This window comes from Ambystoma mexicanum, chromosome 2p, assembly GCF_040938575.1.
Source record: "Ambystoma mexicanum isolate Mex_15411 chromosome 2p, UKY_AmexF1_1, whole genome shotgun sequence".
NCBI classification, from domain to species: domain Eukaryota; kingdom Metazoa; phylum Chordata; class Amphibia; order Caudata; family Ambystomatidae; genus Ambystoma; species Ambystoma mexicanum.
Window position 1 is genome coordinate 1,342,641,725 of NC_090923.1, and position 19,273 is coordinate 1,342,660,997.

Here is a 19,273-nt window from a genome sequence, read left to right on the forward strand (position 1 = left end):
TCTCAGCTTTAGATCTTTGCAGTTTGAGAAAGGCTGGATGTGTCAAGAATATGAACTTGATTTCTGATGTTTCATTGGCCTTTATGACCCAGGTGCTCCAATGAGAAGGGATATTTTGCTGTGTCCGAAAAATGCTCCGATTTCTGCCAAGATGACCTTGCCGATGATGACATCATGCTTCTGGACAACGGGAGAGAGGTGAGTTTAGATTCTACCCCTGCCCCTTACAGGCGGTGCAGTTCAGCCTATCTGATCCGATTCTTTCATCACTCCTTCAGGTCTTTCCGAGCTTTCTTGGTCTAATATTGGTGTGCAGTCCAGGTTCACTCATGAGGCCGTTATCTTGCTGAAAGTTTTGAGGCAGAATTTCATTTTTGGGGTTCCTTTTTCTGACTGAGTCCCCTAAACGTTTTTGCTGGTTTTCTTGGATATTATACTGTTTTTGGTCAGAGGGACATATACCGAAGTTCCTTTATCAATGCAACTCGTTTTGAATGAGCTGCCCTTGGTAGCCCACGTGTCTAGCAGGGCAGGGGTGCTTTTAAGCACCTAATGTTGTCCGAGTAATTTCAATCGCCCAGTGGCTGCTGTGTTGTGTAATCTACCTTTGACTCTACCATGTCCATACCCTTGGCGATTGGGGTACTGCTTAATTTTAGAAGCCTTGCAGCCCCTCCATTTTGTTTTGTGGCCTTTCTTTCTTTGCTTGGTCCAAGAAGACAGACAGAATATTCCTTCTGTCTACGTAGTCTCTTTTAGAGCCCACAAGGAACTCTGTTTTTATGTCTTTCCTGTTTAAACTGATTTCGTGTCTATTAGACTCTTCAATTATCCCCCGGCGTGAGAAGGGTGGCGGCCAGATTGTTCATTTAGGATAGACTTCTCATCTCAATCCATGTCCCCAGCCCTCTATTGTGGCAGAACCTGCGGTCGAAGAGGTAGGCATCTGTCCAGAGTGATTGCTTTGGCCGATTCTTTCTTGATAAATGTCCACTTGGGGACCATGTCGGCCGAGGTGGCTCCATGCCCGTAGTGTAGGCTTCACAATCTATATGCCCTGTGGTACTTTATGTTGGGAAGCCAAACCCCTGTTCCTTCACTGGGCAACTAAACTGTGACAAAGATATCTTCTGCCTTGTCCCTTCACCCTACTAGAGCTTGAGGAGGACTTTGTGTGGGTCTTTCAATGGCTTTGCAGGGAGAGGCAGGGCAGCATGTTGAAAAGGTAGAGCAGTCATTTGCAATGTGCCACTCCTACCCCAAAGTGTTGGATTGAGTTTGGTCCATTTCTTTAAGTCTGCTGTGACTTCTTTGAGTTTTAGACCCACATTAATTTCTAGAAGGTGCACTATGCCTCTAGAAGGTGCATTATGCCTCTTGTGGTCATGAGCCCCAAGTATTTCAATGGGTCCTTAGCCCAGGAGAACCTATGCCATTGAATGTGTCGTATGGCAGTGAGCTGCTGGTGAACATCTACGTTTTCTAGATTTTGTTTTTTTGTCCTCTTTGCTAATTAATAACAGTAAGTTTTGCCTTCTGTGTATTGTAATCTGTTTCTGCTACCTTGGTCTTTGCTAAGTTTTGTTAAAACGAATTTTCCTTCGATCTATTGATAAATAAAATCTTTGCGTGAGTTGCACCAAAGGAAATGGCACGTCATTCTAAAAAGCACCCGATCACGAAACGCAACACTTCATAATCCTATGAGAGCGGCCACCAGAGGAGAGGGTTAGGTTGAGGTTGTCGGTTCTCAGACGGCCAGATAGCTCGGTGAGTAAAGGCTGCCAGCTGGGATTAAAGTACAACCTTGTTATTAGGTTCTGATCCCTGCCAGGTCGATTAAGCCTTTCAGCAAATAAACGAACACCGCCATTTGCCTTCCCCTCCACAAGGAAAGGTTTCTAGGTCCAAAGGTGTCCTTTCTAGTCGGTTTTTGAAAACCCATATGGGGCAATTCTATTTTGTGTGGCTTAAACAGTTTAGCGTTTAAAGATGTAAAGGCAGGCGCTCTGTTACCAGTCTTTAGCCTCTCCTCCTAACGCACGTTTTCATGACTTCATCAATCTTCAGGGAGGCTGAGTTTTGTTTGTGCCCTCCCCGACTCCATGTGAAAAAATGAATAATACAGACACTCCCTGGACAGGGAATAAGGGACAAAAGAGCAGGCTGTGAGACTTCAAGGAAAAGTTTATCTAGATCTCTGAGAGCGCTCTGACCACATCAAGGTTACAACACATTTATATAGTACATTGACATCTTTAACATATGATGCTACGTTGGACCTGGATTGGTCAGCCGGGGTGGTGTCTTAGGTGTGGGCATCATCTCTTCCTCCGGGTTGGTTGCTTGGTTGGCGGGAGGATTGACGTCAGACATCTGTGCTCCGGATGGGTGAAGGTCAGGTCGCTGTGAAACACGGTGGTCACTATCTAAGCTAAGCTAAGAAAATACATTCTGAGTAATGCATGCACTAAATAATAGTTGATCAAAAGACCCTCAGTAGTGTATCATGTCATTGTACAAATCACTCGAGTTTATATCATCTACAACATTTGAGTTATACAGGTCACAGGTTTATGGGCCTTGACCATTATAATACTGTCATTGAACTATAGGGTTAGTCTCACAAGAATCTCAGGTATGTGGCACTTGTTAGTATTTGGCACGATATACTGCAGCAGGGGTCTAATGTTAGTTGGGGGTCTGTTGGGTGGGCTTCATAGCATGGTTGGCAGTCTGGCACATGAAAGGAATGCCTTGCAAGGACAGAGGGTTAGAATGGCAATAAGCTTCAACTGGCGAGGGTAAGAGGGCAAGGACACTTTTGTGGAGATGGACGAGCTATGTGCTTGGCTGATGTTGGTTCACATGCAGGACAGTGATCTCAGAGGAAAAGGGATGTGTTACATTTATTATTTGTTGCAAGCAGCTCTAGCTTCAGCGTGAGAATGGAGCTGCAGAGTTTTCCAGTTGGAGTGGGAACGAGGGTGGGGGCCATGTGTTCCGAGCTACTGCGGCGGGCAAAAGGGAGAGAGGCATTTTGTACTATCGCAGTGAGGCCTGGTTACCAAGATGGAGTCGAACAGGGGGTACAAAAAATGGATGCCCTGTGTCCTGCTTGGTGGTCCCATCTACGCGAATGTAACCCAAAGTTAACATCGCATAAGGGCGAGGGACGTACCCACCACTAGAGGCACTTGGTCCGAGTTTTGTACTGAGAAGTGATGGTAGAGAGGGGCCCATTGGCCCCTCGCTCCCACACAGTTTCTTAGTTATTTCAGGCAGGTCTGCATTTCTTTTTCAGGTGTGGCAAGTTAATTAGCTCTGAGGATTCTGGTACTTGTATTTTACGCACTCGATTTTGCTGGCAGGTGACTGGAAACAACTCCCTCCATAGCACAAGTCTTCCCCTTGATGGGGGGAGGCAGAAAGCCATGGTTGTAGCTCTCCAATGTAAGGCATGATGGCCCTGCTGCTACTGCCTTTTGAGCCCGGGACTCCTGGAACAATGTTTAAAGATGTAAAGGCAGGCGCTCTGTTACCAGTCTTTAGCTTCTCTTCGTAACGCACGTTTTCATGACTTCATCAATCTTCAGGGAGGCTGTGTTTCTTAGTTATTTCAGGCAGGTCTGCATTTCTTTTTCAGGTGTGGCAAGTTAATTAGCTCTGAGGATTCTGGTACTTGTATTTTTCGCACTTGATTTTGCGGTTTATCGCCCCGTGCCCCCTTTCCGAGATGTATTTAGTATTGTAAATTTTATATTTTATTTATACTGTTTTTCAATTAAGTGTTGTGTTTCTGTGTTTGATTTATCGGGCTAGTGCTTACAGGTCACATTTGAAGTGATTTCTGCGTCTTTCATTGTGATCCTCCGCCCCCTCCAACTAATCCAGAATATCCTTGGCCTCAAGCCCAGGGACCGTATTTCTCCAGCCCCAAAATCTTCATTGGCTCCTGGTTGATGCAAGGATCAAATTCAAAACCCTCAGCATCATCCATAAGGCTGTCTGGGGACTGGGACCACTCTGTCTGCAACTCTCTCTTATTAAATACTCTCCAAGATCCTTTCAATCCTGTGGCTTCAACTCCTTGCTGGTCAAACACTTCTCCAAGCAGAGAGCTTGTGGCAGATCTCTCCTCAGCTGGCTCCCTCCTCTAGAACAGTCTACCTCTCCCTCTCCTCTCTCCATCTTGAACCAGACCTGCTCAAGTTATGCAAATACCAAGACTTTCCTCTTTTCCTCCTCTCTTCTGTCCCTTCCGTGCTGACTCCCACAGTCGCTAAGATTGGTGGGCAGGTCCCACAAGAGCTCAAATTGGGTCTTGGCCATCTGCCCAATCGCCACCAGCATCCACCCCCTTGCACTGGCCTTTGGGCCCTCACTTGCCTGGTGGGTGCTGCATCAGGTCTGCACTTATCAGGGGAGGAGGGGATTTTACCTCCTGCTCACCAGGGTTGTCACCACCCACGCACGTACCGGTTTCCCCCGTAACAGACAACCCTGGCACTCCCTCCTCCACGCCCTCCCCCCCACCAACCCTCACGGGGGACCCTCCAGCACATACCTCCTCACCTTTCGGTGCCCTTGCACTTTTCGAATGTCACAAGTGTCACAAGGCCTAGTAGGAACGTTGTTGTATATTTTATTCACTGTTATTTTCGTGCATTGACATTTGATTATTTGTTTCCCTTGCTCCCTTCCCCTTTAGCCTTGTGGCGCTTTGAAACACTGTCTAGCTGTACAAGTGCCTTATAAATGCCAAATAAATAAAATACCTGCTCTGAAAGTTGCTGTCGCCAAATCCTCTTAACCTCTTAGTTGAAGCAAATGAGTGTTGGTTGGTGTTTTTTGTCATCTTGCACTAGTAATGCAACTTGATGTTAGACATCCAACAGTTGGAGTATTCTTGGAAATTAAATGCACCATTTATATTTGAGTTTCGGGAGGATAGCTCAGCGGCAACATGCTCGCCTTGGTGGAAGCAAGACGACACAGAGCACAGGTTCGATCCCCGGGTCCGCGCTTAGAAACCTCTGGGTATTAAGCACATTATAAATAAGCCATCATATCATATATCATATTGTCATGAAAGCGAAACGCTCCCTTCTGAACTTGTAAGAGATTTTTCCTGTGAGGAGTATGGCAGACGGCCACATGGTGGCAGCATTGTTCTTAAGTATACCTTCTGTGCAGCTAGGTCACTTCCTGTCCCTTTGATTTAGTTTTGGCGCAGTAGTACATTTACATGCTATTGTCGCAGGGCAGCGAGGCATGTGCATTGGTTGGTTTTATAAGGAAGTCTGCCTGAGGCCAATATAAGGAAAAGTACTGTGCTGGATTGCCCTGTGCCCTCTGCTGATCAACAGTATTTGTCTATCTGGCCTTCAGTGGAGTAGCACAAAATGGCCCTCCCGACCCCCCCCCCTTGGAGCCATGATGATGCCCCTCTCCCCCAAGCTCTGCACCAAAGCATGGGTCACGCCACCACACATGCACAATACGCACAATGATCCTGCTGCTGCAGGGGCGCGCTGCGCTCTAGGACAAAGATCTAAATCAGTGTTTTAATCCATCCTTATATTTTTCACCTAGTGTAGAAACAAGGGCGTTGTACCTGCCTCTGGGCACCCAGATGTACCAGCCAACTCTGTGCGTGGCCAGCAATAATATACAAAATAATAACCATGTTCCTGCTGGCTCTGCCAGTATCCCCATATACGAACATGTTCTTGTTGGGCGACTACGGTTTTTTTTTAACTAAAGTATGTCCCACTCTTTTTACTTGAAAATATAAAAAAGAATGGATTACTTTATAAAATATTTTTCTTCTGTATATGAAGGACCCAAATCAGCTACCAAATTGTGAGTAAATATAGTTTAAGACTAAAAGATACTTGGGCTTAAAGGGAGTTTAATATGTACACCTGGTATTTAAGCTACAAAGGTTGTCGGCTCTTTCAAAGGTAAGATGGATAACTGAGCTTCTTAATACATTTTCTGCAGAAACCTGTGCTTCAACATCAGGCCAGTAAGACAGGTGGTCTGTGGCAAAACTTTGCCACAATCTGAGGTTTATCAAATTGGTACTCAAGGAATTGACACTTGATTAGGCCTCCTCTGGGACATAGTGTTTCTGGGAGCCAGGCATTCCCGCCCACTATGCTGGAGGGGAGATATCAAGGACTCCCCATAGCCCCTTCATTTTTCCTAGTCTCTTCAGTGAATACTCACAAAAGTAAATGCAGATCCTAGTTTCTTGAATTAGGGGTGTCCCTTCCCCAGCGGCCTGAAATCGGAGCCCCCAAAGGCCCAGCTCTGTATTAGCTTGTGCAGGCGGACTGGTCCATGATCGCTTGCATGGGCTGCCAGGCTTTCACTTGAGTGCACAGTTGCATTGTCAGAGCTGGCTCGCACTTGCAAAGAAAACTCCTCACCAGGTATGAAGGTCTGGTGAAGGACCGGCAAGCAAACACACTGCTGTGCCTTTGAGCTGTACGGCCGAATGCCACAGGACTTCAAAATTGCAGATGGCCTTTCAATGCTCTTGTGTGCTGCCATTCATGCACCAATCAGGGCTAGATACTAGGAGGGCAATAAGCATCCAGCACAGAGAGGGGAAGGGAAACATCTGATAAGGTGCACACAGGTAGGCGGTATAATAAATCATGGCCTGACAGGAAAAGACTAGGAAATAATACATTGATTACTTCATTGAATAATTTGGCCAATAAGTACTATCAAGGACCTCGGAATTTGGCAGTTACTGGCATAGGACGAGCTACAGACCTGGAAGTAGAGAGTGGAGGGAAGAAGCCCAAGCCAAGGGGCCAGATACTGGCAAAGAGCCATCCACTGGCAAAGAGCCATCCACTGGGAGAGGCCAGATTGAGAGAGAATTTCCGTAAGAACTTGTTGGGATCCACATTACAGTTTGGAGCACCAGACATTGGCCCACGAATGTGACCGATGATGGAGGGTAACAATATCGCTGCCTGACAAAAACCCTAATCAAGGGAGAAACGGGAGAAATGGTCTGGTCAGAGTATGTCAAAAGGGATTGCGACTGCCCAGGAATGTGATCCATCACGACAGTGACGGTATCTACCCCTAAAGAATCAAGGAGTGAAAAGAACTTGCTGGCTAGAAGATGGCCATGGAATCAGCTGATCACTATATCTCTTAGAATAGGGCTGACAAAAAGGGTTCTAGATCCTGCAACTGACCAAGCTCCCTAAAAGTGAATATTGGGGTGCCTTGGGGGAAGATCAGTATTCCCATACATAGGCTTTGAAAACACATTGAGTTGGCCCATCCTGATCCCTTCGACATATTCTCCCTTATCCCTTGTAGTGTTATTCCCATAGTACCTATGGGAGTTATCCCCACCCATTGTGAGAAAGTTAATAAAGGCCCTTTGATCTTCATGCTTCGACTGACGTGTTCTGTTGACCCTTCCTCATAACACTTTTGCGCCTGGTAATAGTAACACCCCCTACTTGCAGCACTATGAAACTGCAAAATTCTGCCTGCAAGTGCTATTAATTTAACTTCATAGTGGGCCTGACCTAAATGTATGTTCACACACTATGATGTCTGAACCTATCACAGACCAAGAACACAGAAAGCAGGATTGGAAACACACTCCACTTAAGTTGGGTCACGTGATTGTGCTCTTTTTTAAATATTTTTCAGTCTGTTGAAGAACTTGAGAAATATTTATTTGAAGGCCAGTAAGCTTTTCATTGGTTGTTATAAACAGCTAGAAAATAAATACTCTGACAAATTAGGTATTTTCAATTTCGAAAGCAAGATCCTAGCCCCTCTCTAAAGTCAGAACATGAGGCTAGTCCCTCCATTACTTTGCTGCCAGTTTGTGAACATAGCATAGTCGCCCTGAACTTTCACAGCTCCCATGCCACGTGCCCATAGTGGTCCCAACAATGCTGATCTAAGGTCTTATGCAGATTTTCAGTTTATTATTGCAAAGAATAGCTGTTACTAGTGATGAGATAGAATGAACCCTCGAGTGGATTGTGTGAGGCCCACCTAATATGATGAACAGGTAGACACTGAGATCTAGCCAAACCCAATCAAGGTAAGGTAGCAGGGCAGCAAGGCTTAGTCTCGGGAAAGGTGTGAGAGTAGTCTAGGGCAACAATGAGTCCACACCGAGCAAACATTCCATTTAGACAGGTAAGTACAAATATGTACAATGATTTATTAGGCCTTTAAAATACACACAAAGCAAATAAAACGTCTAGGCAAATATTGTCACACACAAATTATAAAACAGATATATCCATTCACCATTAGAAGAAGAATCATGTGATCCAATAAATGGTGAAACACAGGTGAGTACTCAGGGGCTTGAAATTCAGTAGAGAGACTGTAGAATACCACAGAATAGCTTCCACAACACTTAATGAATCCAACCTGAAGATGTTTTTGGGCCTTGTGCCCTACCGTCATCTGTTCCAAAGTTTTTTAGGTAGGTTTACAAAGAGATCGGACGATACCAGAGGTTATGATTAAAAAGTCAAAAAGGGTAGTATAGTTCAGGTAACTAAACTCCTTTAATCCCAGACACTAGAATAGGGCTAGGAAGGGATCTTTGGCCAGGTCTCCCCTGACCAAAGTCAGGAAATAGTGATTTAAGGACAGGATATTACGCCCATGTAACCCTGTGGAGAAGAGGATGGGAAAGGTACAGGTATGTTAACTTACCCCCCAGTCAAGCTGTGTTTAGTTTGTTGGTCGCTGTGCTTAGATATAAATTCCAGGTGCCTTCCAGCTGAACACCCAAACCAAGAAAAGATGAAGACTTCTGTGGAGCAGGCGACCTCAGGATACCCCCATGATGCAAAGAAGACGGATTTCAATGGGAGTCGCCATAGTCGGACGGCGACAGGGATGAACAAAGAAATCAGTCCTGTATGGCTTCCGTTGATGCAGGAAGGCTGACTATGCAGGAGCAGGCATCTTGTTCACGTTGAAAATCCTAGAAGTTCCAAGGATTCACTGTGAAATGGCAACTGCTGCAGCGATGTAGCCCAGGAGAGTGCTTGTCAGTTCACCATTTGGTTCAGGGACACTTTTGAAGGCTCCACAGGCACGGCTCCTTTAGCAGGGATTGGGACTGGGTGTTCCCTCCGGTCCAGGGATCGAAGCACCGACAAAGGCCTTCTTGAAATCAGGAGAGAGGAGCAAAGCGTCAACTGGACAAAACTAGAGTTGATTCTGGTCAGCTTCAGGGGTCATCCTCAGGTCATCAGCTGGCTGCTCTCCTTAGAAGTCTTGGCTCCAAAGGTGATCTGATGAACAGTTGAAGGAGCCCTCCTTTCATCCAAGATTCAGGCTGTGTTGAAGCCCAAGCAGACCAGTGGTAAATATATTAACCCTTCAAACAGCCAGTAGTTAGCCACTGGTTAATGGTTAGCCACTGGTTGCAACATCTGACCAGCAACAGACTTTCAGGCACCAGAGATGTGGATTTGGACTAGAAATTCCCAGTCCCTTTCTCTCCCTCACCCACTCAATGCCCCTTAGCCTGCTAAAGCCCAAACATTCCCTGGAAAAAATGATTTCCATTTAAGGCTTTTCCTGACCTAAAAAGGCAGGAAAAAGGTCAAAGAACAAAATGACGAATGAACAAGTGAAAAACCTTGTAGACGGTCATCTTGGCAAGTAGGTTCTGGTCTATCAGGGGAAGGCAAGAAAACAAGAGCAACTACTAGCAAAGGTATCTTCCAGGCATCACTTGTCACCCGTGTCCCCCCTCGGTCGCAGGGAGAGATCCATAGTGAGTGTTGTTGACTTTAGTATGAAGAACCTTCAATTATAATACTGACCTGCACATGTATGTGACATCATTTTGGCATTCTGGAATACTCCATGCAGCTCCCTCTGCCTACTGTGGCGAGTCAGAAGGAAGACGTGGACACTCTGAGGACATGTTTCACAATATTTTATTAAAGTAAAACCACAAGGCCTCACTTTCCCTATGACTATGGGTGGTCCCTGCCTATGTTACTAACTAAGGTGCTCGTCATTCAGTCGTGAATGTACAAATAAGCCTGCTGTCCAAAACAACCCTAACTGACCCTACCACTATGAAAACAAACTTAGGTCAGGAGAGTGGCTCCCTTCTCCTGAGGGTACTTCTAGTACCAGTCTGTAGGATTCTTCCTTAATACCTAATCTTCAAATAGTCTCTTGTGATTTCTTGAATCACTCTATATCTCTTCAAATGGATGATTGACGTTTGTCTCCTCCTTGGGAATCCCTTTTGGGATCTTTTGTAAGATCTATATTCTTGGTTATTGGTTTCAAGGTGTCTTTGGAAATTATTTCCTTGATAGGTCCTCCTGGGCGATTTTATTCCAGCTTGTTCTGGTCTACTTGATTTTGAACATAGTTCAATTGCATTGTTCCTCTGAACTCTAGCTCATATTGACTCTCTTTTATATAATGTTCTTCTTGCACAGAATATTGAGTTAATTTCCCTTTTTCCCAGGGTATTGTTATCCAATGTTCTTTTCTCTTAGTATTTAGATTTTTAGCACTTTGTTCTCCTGTGTCACAGTGTTTTAAGTTAATCAATTTCAGGTTTAACTTAACCTTTTGACTTCTACTGAGACAAGGTGTTTGTATGTTATAAGGATTCCCTCTGGGCCTCCCGCTATTTTCGTTCTCCCCGTTACGTTCAGCTGTGAAGGAGAACCTCTTCAGCTGCCCTTTTCCTCTGGGACCTTCTTTCTTGTCCCACACCGCCGTTGGGTTCTCTTCGTTGGCATTTTCTTCCTCCTCACAGCTTCTCGGTCTCTCAGTGCCTGCCAGGACACCTTGCTGCATTATGCTTGCGGTTGTGTCAGAGACCGTTTGTGGACCGTCTGTATACCACAGATCCAATGTTTTCCTGCCACCACTTTCCTCTGGGCTCCTGCACTGTCTGCTTCTCATTCTGGGGATTCACTGTGGCTCTGGCATCCCGTTCTTCACTTTAGTGCGAGTTTCAAACTTGCAGGCTTCCCGACTTCTGCTTACTCCACCTTCTCTCTCTTCAGGTGTTAGGCAGCTCAGGGCCGTCCGATGCCTGCTTATGCTCTCCACTGTCTCCTCGGGTCTTGCACAGTTCGGGGCTTTCCCATGCCTGCTTGCGCGTTCCTCTTTCCTGGTTACTCGTTGAGTACACGTGTTACTCGTTAAGTACACGTCATTTGACATCCACATCCCAGTGGATTGGATAGCTCGATTTAAAGGGGCATGTTCTTTTTATATGTATTAACATCTATTATATAGTGTTTCTTCGTCGCAGTCTTGATTGTGAAGTCTCTGATATTTTAGAGCATTCCATGTAGGCCACAGTGTGCACAGTTTTAGGGAGTTGCTCACAGGAATGGAAGTCCTTGTCCCCTAAGGGGAGTCTCTCCCGGTGAGGTCCAACATGCCTCTACCCCTAGGGAGGGTATTGAGGAGTGGGCTCACCTCCCTAGCCTTACAAGGGGGACAGGGGGCCTCCCCCGTTGTGGAGAAGGGATGAATTCCCTCGATTCATCACACTGCATTCACGGTTTATGGTCTTTCCATCGAAAGGGTTTCCATCAAAACCCTTTCCAATGAAAATTTTCCATCACATTTTTTTGCATCAAATGCATTTCTTTGCATTTTTGGGGGGCTCCCCCTCAGGGGTTCCCCTCCCAAACCCCCGTTTTTCACCTTTAGAACCCCACCCCAACGAAAAAGAACCCTTTACCCTATCCATATATGCATTTGATGCAAAAAAATGAAATGCAAACTTTTCGTTGGAAAGGGTTTCGATGGAAAGATCAGATACCTGCATTCACGTATGTGCCAATTTAGAAAAAAGCACAACCTCTATATTAAACTAGGATATGAAGAAACTGGATTGTTACCGGGAAAAAACAGAGACATGTCAAGCTGTTTTGTGATCAGAGCCACTTGCTGATCATGCACAGTTAATATGGTACAGAGGGATATGCTGCTTCATGTATTCTGTTTCCTAGTGCGAGCAGAACTAGTGCTCAAGCCATGGAATATAGAATGCAGTTGAACAAACTAAGGTTCAGAGTAGATCAAAATTGAGTCTCAGAAAGTGATACAATTGAATACATTACTGTCCCTTTTGGCATGGAGTGAAACTAATGGAATAACGAGTGAACTAAACTGAGTGCACCTTCAGTGAATCCAACTGAGGTTCAGAGTTCAAAGTACACAACATCTTTGCATGTTATGGAATAATTAGTGAATTAAACTGATATATCTAATCATCTATTTGTGCTTATCATTTTATAACTTATTTGAGTTAGCGCAACTTGAGACTTGTATTCTTTCTAAGCTGTTTCAAATCCTGACAAGTCTCAGGATATTGTCTGTTAGCAGCTCACTCACTTTCTACTCAAGCACACACAGGAAAGCGCTCAGTCTGTCTTCAAGACTGGTATAACTCTTTCTTGAACAAAATAATATGCAGAGCAAAGCTTTTTGCATCGTAATATGCACAGGAACCACTTAACATTTGACAAAAATTGTCCATCTGTTGCAACCTTTTTGAACTTTAATTAAAATACTTTGAAATCATTAGTCATGTTGCTGTTGTATATGGAGAGTGTTCACATCTCCTAAGACAAATCCACACTGTTCTTTAAAGAAGATTTTCTTAATTCCTTAGTCACTGTTTATTTTTTGCTTAAATGCTATGGAAAAACGTTATGTAATTATGCTTTTATACTGCACCAAATGACCACTGTTACTGTATCAGAGCGTCTAGGCTTCTTTATGGCGTATCGTGCCCCCACCAGGGGCATCGAGACCTTCATCTGCTGGAAGAGAGAACATAATCTGATTAAGGTGTGCATTGTTTTGTAAACTTGGACATAAGTGATATCACTTACGTATACGCTATGTAATTTCACATTTCTTACACTGCTCAGTGTCGAAAGAGTGTATGGTGAGCCCTGCCAATGCATCTCGTTTATTGAGCCACACCTTCTGTGGCAAATATATGTAGTTTTATGTTGCCTACTGGCATATCTGTTTTGCATAGCTTGTTTCACTGTGCAGGGCGGATGTGGTTTGAAATGTTTTCACTGATGCCCCCTTTTAATTTTGTTATTCCAGGTGTACATGTGGGTCGGGACTCAGACCAGCCAGGTTGAAATCAAACTGAGCCTGAAAGCCTGCCAGGTATGTAAGCTGCCCTTGCCAGTTCCCCATGTCTTTTGTGTAGTCTGATGCTCTGACAGCATTCCCTTTCACAGGAGGCGACACTGCGGGGTCATGAAGGGCCAGTGATGTGGTTAGGTATTAGCATGACTGTCGCCGCATACACTGGACCCTCGTGTAGGGTGAGTGGAAGGCAGCAGTGCTCGATCCTGCGTTTGTGTGGATGTTTTGAAAGAAAACACTCTGGCCAACCACCTCTCTCAACCCTTCTATTCCACCTCCCCTACCCATACTAACCAGGGCTGATGGTGATTGTTGTAGGTCAGCCGTGTCCTCCGAGCAAGTGGGTAGAAATCTCTCTCAAGCATAGGCTAAATTCACCATTGAATTTACCACTGGGTACCAGAGTAGCATGTTCCCCTGTCATGCCCCCACCTGTCTCCGACAGTCAACCTGATCCATTCCTGTGCCAGATGACTTGGACTCTGGGCAGCCTTACTTTAAACAATGGCATTATTCTCAATGAAACTTTCTTTTTCAAAAGTTTCCAGGGAGGAGTCCTGTTTTTCTTATTGCTGTAGGATTTCACCTTTAATGTATTGCCTGATATTGGCATTTGTATCTGAAAACGACTGTCTGCTGCACACCTTTCCCCTCTCACCCACCCCCAGTGTGTGCAAGGTTCTGCCACTATTTAGGGTATATTTCAAGAAATGACATTCGTTCTGTTGAGCAAAGTGAACATAGTTATTTATTGGTGCTATGGAAAACATGGTGTTTATTTGGGAAAGGTGCGGTATTGAGTATCTAAACCCTGATGCCTTCCACAAAAGTTTGAGGTGCTCACACTGCCTGGATGTGTATATGAAAGCTGCTCGGATGGGTGCTGAGGTAATGTACTGTTAGGGAGTTTTACTAATGGCCACCTGTGGTAGGACTTCAGAAGACTCACTCTTGGCTGGACAGGCCACCAACTCTTAGCTTTGGCTTGAACTACCCAAAAGGTTTGGTAGCTATGGCTGAACAGCCAGGCTTAGTCTAGCAGGGAGAAGGGCCACAACACTTACACACTGTATTATATAAAAATATAGTTATTATATACACTAAGGCAATGTTAAACTCAATATGCAATTCAGGTAAGTAAGGAAAGTTTCACACATATACACAGTAAGACATTGGCTGTTGCAATACTCAATTCAGTAGTAGACACTTAGATGAGAAACAGGTAAGTATTGAGAGTAGTTTTAGGTTAGCAAATCATTCATTAACCAAACTTTACTAAATAGTAATACTGAAAGATTAATGAACTTTGGGTGGGTCTAAACTTTAGAAGTATACCCCTATCTGGGGAATGAGAGTCTCAAAAGTCAATTGTGTGCTCTGGGGGACCATTGACCTGGTGGCAGCAGAACAAAGGAAGACGGACGCTATCAAATTCATAGATGATGCTTTTCATAGCAAGTAAGTAGTGAAATTGGATTCAAAGGGCTCAGGGGTGCTAGATATGATATGATTAGTTATTTATAATGCACTTAATACCCAGAGGTTTCTAGGCGTGGACCCAGGGATCGTACCTGTGTTGCTCCGTGACATCTTGATTCCAAGGCGAGCATGTTGCCTCTGAGCTATCCTCCCGAGACCACCTGATAGGCCACCTGAAGGATTTCAGACTAAAGGACAGATGTCCTAAGGCCTGAGAGAACACGGTTGGGTCGTCCACCGCAACATGACTCTAAAACCTCAGGAGTAGCGAACTGCAACACAACTGTCCAGGTAAGTACACAGGAGTGAGACAGTACCTTCTTCGAGGGAAAAACAGCAATGTCACTGTTTGGTCCCCAAGGTGAGCTAACAGCAGCTCTGGTTTGGGTTTCTGACCTTGGTGGCTGAAGAATGAACGTTTGGCATGTGCAGGTGGTCGGTCTCGGTCACAAGTATCCCCAGCAGACGATCTTCACGGCGCTTGTTTGTGGTGGCTCGACACAGGCTTTGTAGCAGCAACGGTTCTCACCTGGCAGATGTTCTAGTGATGGAGTCTATGTAGGCTCAGACAAGTGCCCACAAGTTTGCAGCCGGATCCGCGCTCGATGAGGCAATGCGCCAAAGCCGTGCCAGAGGTCCCAGGGTATTTGGAGATTGCACGCCCAGAAGATCCCAGCTTATCATGGGATGGATCAAACTGTAGCTGGTGTTGAGACCAGTTTGGCCCACCAGTCCAAGGAAGAAAGTCTTCAGGATTGGATCTTCCCTATCACACAGAAGAAAGGGCTGGAACTGTAGCAGTCACTCATTCGGCGGTCGCTGGAGGTGGCTGTTGGCGTCCTTGTTTCTTCTTCGGAATGGATCTTTCAGTGGTCTGCTCTCACTTCAGAACTGGGTCCAAGCAGACACACTGGAGGACAAAGACCTGAGGATTTTCAGTGACCTCCCAGTTTCCTGTTCTCCCAGACGCACTGGCGCCTCTTGGCAGGCTTCCCCAAGGCAGCCCGCAAAGACAAAGAAGCGTGCAGAACTTCCCCCACCCAGGTTGGCAGAAGGCTCAAAGGACAAGTCGTTGGTGAAAATAAGAAGACAGGCAAAATTTTGGAACAAGGGTGCCCCATGTGTCCCTTAACACAACTGCGAATACAGCCTGCGATGTAAGTTCACAAAATCGGTAGAAAATCCTCCCTGCCACCAGCCACTCAGTTAGACTTGTCATTGAAACTAGAAAGTTACAAGAGAAATGAGAAAATGGATACAATGTGTCCCCTCAGCACTCCACATAACGCGGGGTGTGCTGATCTCACAAAGGAAAAGCATAGGTAGGATAAAAAGTATCCCCCTATCCTGGTAACATTAAGTTAGCACAGGAAAATAAAAAGGGCAGCTCAAAGAGCTCCGAGCAACACTGCACATAAAGTGCTTTGTGCTGCAATAATAAAATACAGATGCCTTAGAAATTGGAGGAAAGCATGACTTCAAAAAGGCATAATCAGAAGGATTTCCGAGAACATAATGTGATGCTCTTAGATATATTAAAATTTAGCTTTGAGCATAATTACTTTCTCGATGGTGACCAAATGTTCATTGATGACTTGTTCAGTATTTGGGACGGCACAGTGATGGAGTTAACTAGATATGTTGAAATTCTAAACAATAATGATCTCAACTTGGAGAACCAAAACACATAGGTCAGAGGTTTATTGCCAGAGGATACAACAGAGGTACTGTGATACAAAGCTTCAAAAAAGCAGAGAAGGTAGAAAGACCGAGCCTGTTGAAACTGAAGAATAATAAAAATGACAATGTAATTAGGTTTATAACCGGTTTTAGCCACCAAGCCAAGAACATCCAACACATAATGAGAAAACATTGGAAAGTACTACACACTAATCCAGACCTGTCTAAGGTACTAGAATGAAGACCCAGTGTTACATATCGGAAAGCTCCACGTTGAAAAACACATTATCCCCTAGTATGGTCAGTTTGGGGAGAACAAATGTATTGCAGCCTATACTGAAACTAGGCTTTCGAAAATGTGCTAATTGCAAGATGTGCAGTTTCATATCACAGAAGCCATTCACTAGTTAGTTAGAATGGTATGACATGGAAATATAAACATCACATTACATGTCTTATAGATTTGTGGTATACGTGATTACGTGCACATGTGACCTACATTATATAGGTTTGACTATAGGACCATTGAAACTGCGCATCTTGCAACACTACAGGGCGATCAAAAATGGAGATCTGAATTATCCATTAACAGGACACATTTTAGAACAACATCAAGGTAATATTAAAGAAATCTCTTTGTTAGATTTGGCACATGTGCCTCAATACAAAAGACTGGGCAATGGAGATCTTAAGTTGAGGCAACTGGAAGCCTCGCTTATCTGTAAATTTGACACCTTGAGGCCGAAAGGTCTTAATATTGACTCGGAAATGTATGTGTTCCTACAGTAAGAGTTTATCTGTTAGGAACATGAGTCAGACCTTAAATAGACTGTGGGACACTGTTAACAATTATATATACATATTGTTCAATATTAGCACTTTCTAGCATTTTGCACTTTATGAAAATAGACACTTTATATGCACTTGCACTTTACAAACAATAATGACAGGCACTTGCACTTTAATTGGAATGCATTTTGCACTTTATTAGAGATGTCATTTTATATATGTGAAAATGCCATTATTAGAGACCCCTATACATCATTATGGTCCATATATTTGTTTACAAATGATGAGAAATGTAGGACGTTTACAGAGTAGTCCTGATTATTTGGATGCATTAATTGAGACATTTGTCTTTTTCACACAATCTGGTTATACAGTTTTTTGCCACCGTTGCTCGTCATTTTTGTGATATCATTTTAGTAATGATAAAATGCTGCGTGTTTTTGAGACATGATATTTGAGTCTGTTTGTTTTTAATTATTTACTTTAGAACGTTATGACACACGTCTTGGTTAAAGTGGATATAGAGGATACTATATCAACAGATATAGGACTGGTGAGCCGCCCACTTAGCTTCATTAAGTGTCACTTCTGGGTGGGTTGAGGGGACGAACCTGCATAATTTATTGTGTAGAATTTGTTCCTCTAATTACAAAGAGCGCACAGGCTCAAGAACACTATTATTTAAAAAAAAATATTTAGTAAAGTAACTTCGGGCGGTAAAGGCGAGGCAAGTGCACCCCATAACAGCCAGCTGCTTTTGTCCGGCATTATTGTAATTTAGAAATATGAATATATATCTCATACTGTAGTTTCCAGATAGAAACCATAAAGCACCAAGATTGATGACCACCTTTGTTGCACTTGCGATGCACTTGATCACATGATCGTTGGAGTTAAAGGTCAGAAGGAAAAATGGGAGTAGCCTGCCTCACTTTGTAGCACAACGGTTTACTTATATGAGTAAGTGTTGAATCACAATGTGGATGTGTAAAAAGTGTGACGAAGCCAGAGCAGAGGGCGGAACGCGTGGCACGAGTCCACCCAGGAGGGTGAGACACTTATCTGTACTTGGTCTGTCATGTGAGTAAGAGCATATTATACACGCTCTTTTTGTCCGTGTTTTCACGTGAAGGTTAAAATAAAGATTTTGCAATTTTAACCCATTGGCAGCAGGGTCTTATGGGCTTGGACATTTTGGTGTACTTTTTGTGTGCTTATTTGCAGTACTACAACCACTCAATATAGTGCATATGTTTTTGAGATATATATATATATATATATATATATATATATATATTTCTGAGGGTTGTGGAATCTGGTTAGATCACATGCTGTGCATAGGACGACATCTAGTGGAAGCTGCAGAGTATTAGTTTGTTTTTCGAAACTCGAAAATGGGCGTCGACACAGGGCGTGCCAGTAATACTATCCCTAGTGTGACGTCCACTGTACCCAAGATCCCTCACGCGTCTAGGATCCTCAGATTGTTTTTTTCCGCCATACTGGTCGGAAGCATTTTGCGAAGTCCCCTGGCCTTAGCCATACTTTTGCTAAAATATTGATTTATTGACATCCTTCCCCATCCCAACGTCGAACTTCGACACTCGACGCCGGCTGGAGAAGAAATCGACCGTCGGCTGCTGCATGACGGATTTGGGCCTCGGAAGGCCTCTGGCCTCGGCCCGGGCCTCGGAAGGCCTCTGGCCTCGGCCCTGCAAGTAGGGAGAGTGGGGGGTTGGACATACTCTACGCTCTTGGTATATAGGTACACCTTATGCATTTCCTACACTTAACAGCCCGCTGCCTCAAGGTGCGTATGGAGGGTACCCCTTTTCAATTCTGCCCCAAGTGCAATCGCAAATACCCTTGGGTCGACAGGCACGCCACGTGCAATCTCTGGTTGCCGAGGGACCACCCCGAAGCGAACTGCAGAGCGTGTAGTAGGTCTAAACCTAAGACACTTAAGGACCGTTCGACGAAGCGTTGGGCCCACCACGCCAGGCAGGCGGCCATGGCAGCGGAGAGTGCCTTCTGCGATGGCAGCGACGCTGTACTTTCGGATGGCGAGGGCATTACGGTGTCGAAAGACAGCCGAGCGCAGGTCCCCGACCTCGGAAGGTCGTCCGACAGGGCGGCT

The 19,273-nt window shown here is 44.6% G+C and overlaps 1 protein-coding gene across 1 annotated transcript in view; it reads left to right on the forward strand.

The window, feature by feature from the left end:
• Positions 1-19,273, forward strand: part of FLII (FLII actin remodeling protein) — an 898,330-nt gene that overhangs the window by 836,455 nt on the left and 42,602 nt on the right. Inside the window, exons 28-29 of the mRNA XM_069645694.1 lie at positions 93-198; positions 13,141-13,206. Of these exons, the coding sequence (XP_069501795.1) occupies positions 93-198; positions 13,141-13,206 (172 nt within the window). The remainder of the gene's footprint in view (positions 1-92; positions 199-13,140; positions 13,207-19,273) is intronic.